Raw genomic sequence first — 12,513 nt, 5'->3', positions numbered from 1 at the left:
TAATTCCTTTATTTAATAGTGAAATAATAACTATGGGAAGAGGCCTCTTAATGAAGACAGTAATGCAACAGCATTGGACCTCCTGCCTGTATTATAACTCTACTCTGAACGATCCATGTCTGCCTCCTCTTCTGTCAGCCTCCACATCCTCATGAAAAGTTTGCATGTTAAGATGGCAAAATCCTCTGTTGGATTAAAAAGAATGTTCTCAACATGTACGAAATATATCCTATACAGTGTGCGAATATACTAAATTGGGCCCTAAAGTCCTACTTCTTTCCCTATAACTTACTTCACTTCTTTGCTAAACTAAAGGGAAATTTCTTTGGTGAGATAAGATTGTAAACATTAATACCTTCAGTTTGTTTGATTGATCTGAATGAAAATCTTGTATGTGTCTTCTCAGCCAAGATGCTAAAAGAATTCTGAGTGCTGTTGTTCTTTTATGTAATGTTTGTGGATTTTTTGTCTGGTATTTTCATTTAAAATAGAAGAAAAATTTATATGCAAACTGTCCTAATGCAGATAACTGGAGGAGCAGGGTTTGTGGGTTCTCATCTTACTGACAAACTAATGATGGATGGCCATGAAGTTACAGTTGTGGACAACTTCTTTACGGGCAGGAAAAGAAATGTGGAACACTGGATTGGCCATGAGAACTTCGAACTGATTAATCATGATGTCGTAGAGCCCCTGTACATTGAAGGTGAGTATTCTGAGACATACGTGCTGGTTACGGCACTAAAGAACCATTCTTGTCTTTGCGTGAAGTGCTTTCTCTGTGTGGTTGGAATGTCTCTGCAATAGCTTCTTCTACCTGGTATTCTCAAGGTCTGTTAAATTTCATTTTCCATAATTCTTACACAGTATGTTGTAAACTGAGTGATTATTGTGGTATTTGACTTAAAATTAGAGGCTTGATACTCTTCTTTCGAAACTGAAACAGGTTGTGTTGATCTTATCAGAGGTGTATGATGCTGTTCTGAACATTACATAACTTTTCAGAGCTTGAAATTTTAAATCTGATATGTTCTGCATACTGTTGAGTTCACCCATACATGGAGAGCTATGTATACTGGCTTGAACAGGCAATTGTAATTGAATGAAATTCCGAAAGAACTGACATGGTGGATTGTATTTTCTACTAATTATACCAGCATATGTTTAATATAACCAGAGATCTTGCCAAATTAGGATGCCTTGGTTTTAAATTGCACAGATTTCCAAGTTTTCCAAATTTTATCCAATTGGAGTCAATTTGATATTGATCATAGCAAGCAGGGAATTTGCCCTACACTATGGATGCATCTGAAGAATAAGGGGATACAGTGTTGCCTTTTTTCAGTGTGATTTCAAATGGAGATGCTATCCTGGAATGCCTGGTTCTGATTTTTAGCATAGAGGAAAGATTTAAGTATCCTAAAAAAGGGAAGAAAGAGCATCATTACACTTTTAATGATGGAGAATGGGAACAAGGCTTTTCAGTGAGAATGTTACTCCTCAGCTTAATATATTTTCCATCTGATTCGATCCCTTTTACCTGAGATCATTTGCAGGTTTGTTCTATAATATTTTGCTTATAGAATCAGCTACTTCATAGTGCAAAGTGCAATATCTTCATAGTACCAAGTATCTTCTCTATTGATCTATAACAAAATGAAAATACAGGTGTAGAAGTCACCACTGATGGTAAAAGATTAATTCTTGAATGGCATACCAAAATGTAGGCAAAAATATATTCATTCAAGTGACTTTTGGAAAGAAATTCATAAGGAACCTGTTAGCATAGTGAATGTTTTATAAAAATTTTGAATCATTCATTGGGAAATAATGATACAGGATTTGAAGAATTACTTTGCTTTTTTTTTTAGCTGGATAGTGTGCAGAGGGCATTTTCCTAGCTTTAATCACCAGCTATTAAATTTACTATATTCATAGTTTGCATTTCATAATTATTATCTTCTTTTTTCTATTTCTGGTTCTTATCTCTAGCATATATAATTGCTTTCTAAAGCTCCTGGTTCTTCTTCTGATTGGTGGAGGCCTTTTCTTCCTTTGGTTTGCTAAAGTGCATACTTCAGCTATGCATGCTTATTTTCTGATTTTTGAGGAAGGTCCCCAGTTCCAAGCAGTCCGTGACTGTGCATGAGGACTTAAAAGAACTGACTACCTGGCACAGATGGTTGTCTTATTATAGCTGCTGTGGAAATGGCCGCTTCATGTTCTCAAGTGCTTTTTCTGGCTACCTATTTCAATCTGCTTTCTCAAGATGTATCTTGCTTACATGTTCATGTAACCTAGTACAGAAGATCTTGCAGTTGAAAAATAGCTCTCACCTGTGCAAATTAATCATCTGATAATAAACTTGATGGGGGCTTGAATTTTCCATAGTATCTTTGATGTTCTGCTCTTCAGCAAAATATGTTCCCTTGTTTCAGATTTGGTTACCCAATACTACCGTATAGAGCAGAGGCTGTGAATTAACCCAGAATTCTGAGATGTGTAGCTTACACTCTAATTCTTATTCTTTTAGGATATTGATTACAAGAGCATCTTTTAATGGGGTTTGACATGCATCTATCTAACACAAGCTAAAAAGTAATATTATTTTATTGAACCTCAGAATTTTTTTAATCATTTAATGTAAAATAAATATTCTCTCTCTCCCTCCCTCTCCCTCTCCCTCTCTCCCTCTCTCTCTCTCTCCTTTTTTGTATAGTGGACCAGATTTATCACTTAGCCTCTCCAGCTTCTCCTCCAAATTATATGTATAATCCCATAAAGACATTAAAGACAAACACAATTGGAACATTAAATATGTTAGGTGAGTATAAAATTTAAGTGCAACATTATTTTCACGTTTACTTAGGAAGGATAAAACCCAGCATTCTCATTCCATTTTTCCATTGGCATGTCTCTCTGTAGTTGGTGTATTGTTGCAGATTGTCAGCCTTGATGTTTTTGATTTTTTTAATGGCAGGATAAGAATAAACTTTTCATCTTCACCCCAGATCATTCATTCACTCACTCACTCACTCATTTTATTATATTTTGATTTGTAGTCCTTTCCCAGGCTACAAAGAAGAGGCTACACAGAACCAAAGGGGTAGAAGGATATGTGGCACCTGCCACAAATACAATAAATTCCAGATTATAAATCATTTTAACCCCCTGTGCTAATAATATAATGAACCTTCACAGCAAAGAAGTAATATACAATATTACCTGGCTACATGCTGTTGTACTCTTAAAACTGGTACAGATTTTCTTGGCATACTTAAATGCTTCTTGAATCACAAGTCTGCATTTGTTCTGGAGCTCTGTCCTGAAAGAAGTGCTGATGTGTAGTATTTTACTTCAGGATTGGTTGGAGTGAAATAAAGACATGTCTCTTTCTTTTAACAAAATATGTCCTCTTTTTGTTAAGGTTTAGCAAAACGTGTTGGAGCCCGTCTTCTCCTTGCATCCACTTCTGAAGTGTATGGAGGTAAGAAGTGACTGATCTGGGAAGTCCCACTTCATAAAGGCTTTATTGAGTACATTGTTTTCCCCCACCTCACTTGTCTTCTATTTAAAATATTAACAGTTTGTTTGTTTGTACCCTGCCAGCAAACATATCCAAAACCCCTTCTTCCTTCTATTTTCCCCACAACAACAATCCTATGCGGTGGGTTGGCTTGAGGGGATGTGACTGGGCCAAGGTTACCCAGTCAGCTTTCATGACTAAGGTGGTGATTTCAAGCCTGGTGCCTTAACCTCTAGATCAAACTAGCTTTCCATAGATTATTGATTGTATGGTTATGAAGATCCATAGATAATTGGCTATATGGTGATAATCGCTGACAAATCATCCATATTTTCTATTACATTACTTTACTCTTTAATTATTTGTTACTGTAATTCGATTACATTCAACTTGGCTTATTGTTTTTTTCTGAATTTGGCATCCTAGTGCCATCAAGATGTTCAGATTACAGTTCCCATATTCCTTGACCAATGGCCATCTCAATGGAGGCCTATAAGAATTGTAATCCAATTATATCTGAAAAACTTCATTTGCTAAGCCATGGTGTAGATATGTACTACAGTCAAATCTTCATTCTTACTAACTGAGGTTGATTTCTTTTAATGGAAACTGAAGTTATTTCAGATATTCAGCAATTTAAAATGTACAGTTTAAGCTATATCTGTGATGTGACTATTAAACAATTTGTGAATAGAATATGTGGGCCATAGCTCTCATCTCAAATATATAATGGTGTGCTCAGAAACCATTAAAACCAATATAGAAACAGCAGTAAAATAAAAAAACTGCAATATAAGAAAAATAAAAATATAAAAAACATACATTATCACTATGATATGTATGAACAATTTGTTCTTGTAACATGAGGATAATTAAAGGACCTTTTGTATTGATAGGTGTTTGTTTATCCTTTCTCAATTGAATAACTGCAATAAAGCATTTTAGCAGAACTCTAATTATCAAATCATTTTTTAAAAAAACTAGTTGCAAATAAATTAATTTCTTATCAAATGATGGTATGGCTCAGAAGAAAGAATTCTACTTGGTTTTAGTAGTTCCCAGCAAAAGTAAATCAAAGGAGAAATAGAAAGAAATATTGACTATTTAGGCATAAAGTAGCTCTTTTTCCATTTTATATAAATTAAGGCAATTCTTTCTCCTTTTTTAAAATCAAGGTCTCAATGCTGTGAACTGCTTTGTAGAAAATTCTGGTGCTCAATAGCAATTTTTATGTTTGAGCTATATGATCAGCATATTGACCTTTTTCTAAATGGGTTTTATTTGTTCTTGATTAAACTTTTTAATGGTCCATATACTGTGTGTGTGTGGAGCACAAACACACACACACCTCAGTTGACTGGGATCATTTACAAACAGGTTAAGTCTCCAGAATTGCACTAAAACAACAGGTATCCCAAAGAAATTGAACAGATGGTTCTAGAAAGATAAGTAAAAGAATTTTTCAAGACAGGAAACACATTCACAAAATATTTTGCTGAGCTCTGCTGTCCATAGAATAGCTTTCTTTCTTCTCTGGCTATGTAGCAGGTAGTCAATTCCTACATAGAATGGCTAAAACCTGTGCTGAATAGTAAGCCTGAGACACTAAACATTTCCTAAATATGTTCTATCAAAAGTAATTAATATTAATACTGTTAGTTGTTATTGGATATTGAAAGCTCTTTTTTTTTCTTTCAAGATCCTGAAGTTCACCCACAAAATGAAGATTACTGGGGTCATGTGAATCCTATAGGACCTAGAGCATGTTATGATGAAGGAAAAAGAGTTGCTGAAACCATGTGCTATGCCTATATGAAGCAGGTATTGAGGGCAAGATTTGCACAGTACTAACAGTTGTGTGTGAGAGAGTGTGCCTTCAAGTCAGTGATGTTTCCTGGTGGCAGACAGGATTAGCACTGCAGTTTGCTTGGCAATGTTTTTGTCTGAAATGGTTGCCATTGCCTTCTTCCTTGGACTGAAGGAGAGGGACTGTCACAAGGTCACCCAATTGACTTTGTATCCTTGTAGGACTAAAATTCACGGTCTCCCAGCTTCTAGCCTGCTGCCCTAATCACTATACAAACTGGCTCTTAGTCATAACATTATACAGGTAGTCCTCAACTTATGACCACAGTTGAACCCAAAATTTATGTTGCTAAGTGAAAAATTTGTTGGGTGAGTTTTGCTCCATTTTACAACTTTTCTTGCCACATTTGTTAAGTGAACCACTGCAGTTGTTAAGTTAGTAACACTAACTTAAATGTTGTTAAGTGAATCTTGCTTCTCCATTGACTTTACTTGTCAGAAGGTTGCAAAAAGGATCACATGATCCTACAACACTGTAACCGTCATTAATATGAACCGGTTGTCAAGCATCTGAATGTAAATCACGTGACCATGGGGATGCTGCAAGGGTCATTAGTGTGAAAAATGGTCATAAGTCACTTTTTTCAGTGCCATTGTAACTTTGAAAGGTCACCAAATGAACAGTTTTAAGTCAAGGAATACCTGTAGTCCAGAATTTGGGAAATGAGTGTAATACTAAGGCAATTGCAGAGAAATGCAAAATCTCTCAGGTGTGAGATAAGTAATTATCTGAAGGCAGATTTTGGTCTTTCCTTTTTATCCCATCTTTTATATATATTAATATAAAAATCTTGTTTTTCATCACTGGTTTTCTGGGGTTTTTTTGTTTGTTTCTTGTTTGTTTATTCAGTCACTTTGTGGACTGATGCACGCTATTCTCTCAATAATTGCTTCTTGAGTTCTTGTAAATCTGTGTTTGTTATTTTTTCTTTTGTTTTTATCCCTCCTTTATTATTTTTGTAAATAATTTAAGGCGGTGAAAGTACCTAATACTTCTTCCTCCTATTTGCCCCATGTGAGGTGGATTGTACTGAAAGCACGTGACTGGCCCAACTCACCAAGATGGTTTTCATACATAAGGTGGGACTAAAACTCACTGTCTCCTGGTTTCTAGGCTGGTACCTTAACCACTAGACCAAACTGGCCAGCATCTACATTTTGTCTCCTCTGGGCTTCTTTTTTAGATTGCCTTTGATTTTCCTATACATCCAGGGCCTTCTCCAGCAACATAAGCTTTAGCTTTATCGTTAGCTTTATTAACGTTTTCAGAGAATACTTAATTTTACTTCATCTAGTAGAGTTTTTCTTTGGATAGGAACAAGATTGTTTTGAAAGTAATTGTTTATGTTTCATCCTATATGGTGAAATTCATTTTCTAATCTACAATTGCTAAGCTACTAAAAAGGCAGACTGACTATACAAACATTGTAAGAGGCAGTGTAAACTCTAATACTTTCTGGCATTTCTTCTAGAAATATTATAAAAAGAACAAATAATTGAGATATGTTTGGCAACATTTCCTGCTGTTGTCAAGATCTGTAAACATTCATAGCATCCTCAAGAGTATCTGTTTTGTTTACTAGTTTGAAGTGCTTCATGTCCCCAAAAGCCTAACAAAAATTGATTTAGTTTAATCAGAAATACTCTTGACAGATCATTATATCATCCCTCCAAAGAGGAATCTCTGCTAAAGAGCTCTTTCAACAACGCTACAAACCAGTCTTCCCCAGTTTGTACGCTCCCATTATGCTGGACTCCAACTCTCATAATTGCTAAGCCATTTTAGAGGCTGGCTGGGATGATGGAGCAGTTGTAGCAGATATTTGAAGGATACTGTGTTGATGGACAATAAATAGATCTATAGCTCTATAGCTGAACTGCACCATATGAGATCATTACAATTGTATGTATATCTTATTCTGGAATAATACAAAAAAAAAAATAGAACCCAGCATGAACATTTTCAATAGAATTTTTACAAGATACTATTTTTCTTCTCCCTTTAGGAAGGTGTTGAAGTAAGAGTTGCCCGAATCTTCAATACATTTGGACCCCGAATGCATATGAACGATGGCAGAGTTGTTAGTAACTTTATCTTGCAAGCTCTTCAAGGAGAACCTTTAACTGTATGTATTCATCTTCTTGTCCGTTCAGTTTAATGATTGTGTGGCAAAGACACATCAAAGTCTGCCCTTTTGTGAAATCTCACAGGATCAATATTTTAGTAAAGAATCTTAAACTAGAAATTGAAACATTCTAATGCATCATCTAGTATTTAATCACATAAGCACATTGTGTTGTACTCAGAAATGCTATTTAATATTAAGATTCCTAAGGTTATAGAAATTGTTTCTAATTTGTGGAAGATTCATTGGTAAGAAATCAAGGGAAGTCTTCAACCAAATATGTGAACTGTTTCTATTGAAAACGGTTCCTGAATTGATATGTGCTAACAGCACTTGTATCTCTTGTGGTTTACTTATAGCAGATATTCATGCATCTGTTTATCATCTAGTGCTAGAGTTCGGAAATGACAAATATATACTTGTAAACTGCTTCTTAATTCCATTTGGTGTGATTCAAGCAATACATCGAAATGGCTCCTTTTAAAATAACATTGAAAGCTACTGCTGAGTTTTAACAATTTAAATATTTACAATAAAGTAATGCTTTTATCTTAGAATAGCAAAGCAGTTTTGCAATATAAAAGTAAACCTGAGAAAGATTTTCAGGCAAGTATGTATTGAAATCCTTTTGAAGAACAATGGAATCTCATAAGATTTAGCCATTTCAAAATTGAAATATTTTGTTTTATGGCAAACAACCATATACTAGCAGAATGCTTGTAATCTGCGTACTGACAAGATTGTTGCTAAGACACTTAGTAGGCAGTGTCTCAACTTGCACTAAAAAAAGATTTATATTCTTTATAAATTGTTAGAAAAGGCAGCATGGGTGATTTAGTTTTATTTTTTGCCAACTTAGCAACATTTTTCTTTGTCATTTGTAAAGCAAATTGATAATTATTTGGGGCATGATCTAGTATGGAATCTTTTTTTAAAAAAAACCAAAAGTAATATTGAAAATAATGGATTTTTTTAATTGATAAGAATTGCTAGACCTAAACAAATGATAGACATGAAAATGAGCAAGTAGATCAATATGAAATAGTCCTGTTGGATTATAACTTGGACAGGAAGCCTGTTGGTGGCACTTCATGAACCTGGTGAAAAATTAATGTGTACTTAAGAGATATATAATAAGATTATGCTCCATCTAACTTCAGATAATCATTTGGTAAATCAGGACAAACAAATAAGGATACATGAATGGTACTTGTACATCACTGCAAAGTGGTATCTTTGCTATGCATTTTTATGTTAATTTTAATTCTTCCAGGTATATGGGCCTGGCACTCAAACCAGAGCATTCCAGTATGTCAGGTATACCTTTTTATGTGATGAGTTATAAATGTTGAATCTACTTGTTGAGAATGAAGGGGGAAGTTTCTTCTGCTTGTGTTTTCTTTTTTTTAAAAAAAAAAAACATTTACACTTTTTAAATACTTTTTGTTTCTTTCCCTTTTTGATGTATTTATGTACCAGATTTTTGTATTTGTTATATTTATTTAATATAATCTTTAATAATGTTAAAAAAGGACACCATTGAAAATAACTTTGTCATACTGTACATCCTGGCCTTATTCTTTCACTGCAACCCTACTGAGGTGCTGCCTTTAAGTGGAAGCTGATTATAATTGTTGCAAACAAATAACAATCACTTTAGATTAAAAAATTAGACAGGAATAAATGATCTGTCCAAGGTGTGTATAAGTCTGCATCAGTTCCAATTATGTATATTTGCTGGTCGAACCTTGGCCCAAGCAGAGGCTTTGGTGGTGGGCCAGCCATTCAAATATCTATTTGGAGCAGAGTGTGGGAAATTTATCCCAACCAGGATAGAGTGGAATGTTTTTCTAGCAGCACCTACATTTAATTCAGCCCAGCCCAGCTGGGATACAATGTCTATTTATATCCACACCCTCTATTTGTCTTAATTTTTACAGAATGGGAAATAGTCAATATAAATTGCTTAGTAATAATCATAAATACACACACACACACACAATGAATCTAAGTAGCAAAGGGTTAGAAGCCTCTGGGTTTCCCATTTTTTTTCCTTAAACCATTTCTGCCCTCTTCTGCTGAATATCTGATATGCAGTTTTCTTTGTAAAGAGAGTGTTTTTTTTTTCAGTTTTAGCCAGTATAATGGTGGCTTAGCACTAACCTAGAATAAGCACAATATTTGTGCTAATTTTAAAAATACTGCGACTACTTCTGCTGTTCCAAATTCACTTATGCCTATGGTCTACATTTATTGAATTTTGTTGGGAAAAAAAATCACATAGCTTAATTATAAAAAGAGGAATTACCCTCCCCCATTTCTTAAAGGGCCTAAAGAATCTAAACCATTTTCCTATCCCATAGCTATACTGGGTGAATTTGCCTACTAATGTTCATTATGCTCTTAATGACAAAGTTAAGTAGGACAAGCAGAGAAGGAGGAGGTCAAAATCAAGAAGATGACAAAAATCATGCAGTCAGTGCCCTTACCCCTGCTTGCATGCATCATGGCAGAACAAGCCTTGATTGCATAGTTGTGGCTGCCATCTTGAATTCTTGATGCCCATGAACTCCTGTGACGACTACACTGAAAGATTCCAACTACATTTTGTTTGGAAATTTTCTACTCAGGCAGTGAATAGCAGACTTACAACGAGAGATAACTGAATATGCATGTTTGTCCATAAGCTAACCATTTACTTGAGTTACCCTTCCACTCTCTTTAAAGCATGGTTACACATGCTGAACCTTGCCAAAAGTTGTTGGTAAATGTCATTGTTTAATTTACATTATTAAAGCCAAAAGAAACAATTCAATTAACTACTTTTAATTGAGGTGGCACAGCAGTTAGAGTGCAGTACTGCAGGCCACTTTAGCTGACTGTGTTCAGCAGGTCAGCGGTTCAAATCTCACCGGCTCAAGGTTGACTCAGCCTTCCATCCTTCCGGGGTAGGTAAAATGAGGACCCAGATTGTTGGGGGCAATGTAAATATATATATATACATTGCTTACTGGTGTACACCGCTTAGAGAGTGCTTGCACTTAAAGCGGTATATAAGTCTCATAAATAAATAAATAATTCATCTGCCTCTTGAATTGGTCATATTGGTGATTAAAACGTGGAACATGATGTACCACTCAAAACCAACTCTAGTTTTTGGTCTAATAAAGGTTTCCTGATTTTAAATTTTTATTATGTTTTGCACCTAAATCTGACATCCTTTTAATTCATCCATCCCATTGTCTCAATGGGTACATTGTGTCTTTTGTGAAAATTGTTTAGGCAGAAATGTTTTGTCCATCCCTTCATGTATATTCAGTGTAAGTTCTTGTAGTTCACTTGCTTTGGCTTCTGTTCATGGGTATCTACAGAAGCTTCCTGTTTCATCCCAATGGTGAAGGTAATATGGCACTGCATATATAAAAAGGATGGAACTTTGTCAGCCTGGTCACCTTGACTGCTGCCCCCCCCCCCCCCCGCCACTGCTTACAGTAAAATTTCCCCCAAGAAATTATTTTTCCTCAGCATCAGCACTTAGCAAGGCCAAACCATAAATAAATCCAGGAAATAACTCTCCTCTTGTCGTCTTTTTTTTTTCAGTGACCTTGTGAATGGGCTTGTGGCCTTAATGAATAGCAACGTTAGCAGTCCTGTTAACTTGGTAAACAAAACACTCTTGTTGTTATGGGAAATTGAGTAAAGTAGTATGGAAACAAAATAGCACCCCCAGATTCAGAGTGCATAGAATCAGTCAGTGTTTGGTACTGTTCTGATCTGAAAATTGCAGTAGGCCCACCACCATCACCACTAACTTCTCCTGTTTCTCATTGTTATTAAAAACATGAGCAAAATATGAGGACAAACTAGTTTTCTACCTTAAATACAGTGAGTTCTGTATTGTATCTGCAAATAAAGTCTTTGCAGACCCCATTTTATAAATCCAATTTTTTATACTGTAAATTTCTGCATGCATTGTGCTGCTTTTGTAATTATATTCTTGTCTCATACTATTTCATCTCTTTGAGATGTGTTGCTAAATCAAAAAGTAATTTAAACCCTTAAGCTCCCTGATAGTAAACATTTCTACTGAATGTAGTATGATCTGAGATGTGCAATTCATTTCCTTAGGTTTGCCCTCAAGAGTAGTGTGAAAACAATAGGAATTTCTGTAGAACGAGGACAGGTTTCCAGTCTTTGGATCATTCTTTTCGTTTAGGAATTCCTGTGGTCAATTCCATTCGGGAACGGAGAATTCTGCAATTGGGAACATATGGTAGAGAGAATGAGCATTCAGGAAATAACTCTTTATGGAAGATCAAAGGCTAAATTTTCCTCCTACTTATTGTACTTAAATAATGGATTTGTACTATTGTACTATACAATACTATTATACTATAACTATTATACAATTGTACCATAAACATTATTTTAATAATATTTGTTGTATCTCTAGGGGAATCCAGAGGAACATTCTATTCTAGAATTTGCCCAATTAATTAAAAAGCTTGTGGGTAAGTAGAACATTTAAATTACTTTGTAAATAAAATATAGAGCTTGGTGATATGTGTCTCCTATTGATTGCTACATGGAAGGTAATCAATTTAATAAATAAGTAAATTCAAATGATTTAATTTGGAACTGCTACTAGAAAACCCAGTGAAAATGTAATAATAATTAACCAAAAAAAGAAAAGAAAAATTATAAGCCTATAGATGCTAAAACTTCTGTGGGCCATGTGTACCCTGAATGTGTATAATGCATTGTACAGCGAGCCCCCAAAAGGTATTTACAACCCAATTTCAAAGTTTTCATGTCAGCCTCCTGTAGGAGATGACCAGGCTGAGCCTGAGGGAACAGTCAAATGAGTCCCTACATGCCCACAAGAGATCTAAGTCCAGCCTACCTTGAATGCCTTTCTTATCTCCTCATTTTCCTTGACCATTATTAGTAGGTCAGATTCTTGTAGAGCTCTTAAGGTTGTAATAAATCTTCTCA

General features: G+C 35.1%; 1 protein-coding gene across 3 annotated transcripts in view; it reads left to right on the top strand.

Moving 5' to 3' along the window:
- The window catches only part of UXS1 (UDP-glucuronate decarboxylase 1), a 60,433-nt gene that overhangs the window by 46,152 nt on the left and 1,768 nt on the right, over positions 1-12,513 (top strand). For all 3 annotated transcript variants that reach the window (XM_039327716.1, XM_039327715.1, XM_039327717.1), the window contains exons 6-13: positions 526-706; positions 2,720-2,824; positions 3,428-3,487; positions 5,226-5,347; positions 7,399-7,518; positions 8,792-8,835; positions 11,119-11,179; positions 11,972-12,029. In XM_039327716.1, coding sequence (XP_039183650.1) covers positions 526-706; positions 2,720-2,824; positions 3,428-3,487; positions 5,226-5,347; positions 7,399-7,518; positions 8,792-8,835; positions 11,119-11,179; positions 11,972-12,029 — 751 coding nt within the window. The remainder of the gene's footprint in view (positions 1-525; positions 707-2,719; positions 2,825-3,427; positions 3,488-5,225; positions 5,348-7,398; positions 7,519-8,791; positions 8,836-11,118; positions 11,180-11,971; positions 12,030-12,513) is intronic.

Source organism: Crotalus tigris, unplaced genomic scaffold (assembly GCF_016545835.1).
Source record: "Crotalus tigris isolate CLP2741 ecotype Arizona unplaced genomic scaffold, ASM1654583v1 scf7180000024366.1712601, whole genome shotgun sequence".
In the NCBI taxonomy this organism is placed as follows: domain Eukaryota; kingdom Metazoa; phylum Chordata; class Lepidosauria; order Squamata; family Viperidae; genus Crotalus; species Crotalus tigris.
Note: the sequence above shows the minus strand (reverse complement) of the source record. Positions and strands in the feature narration are given on the sequence as shown.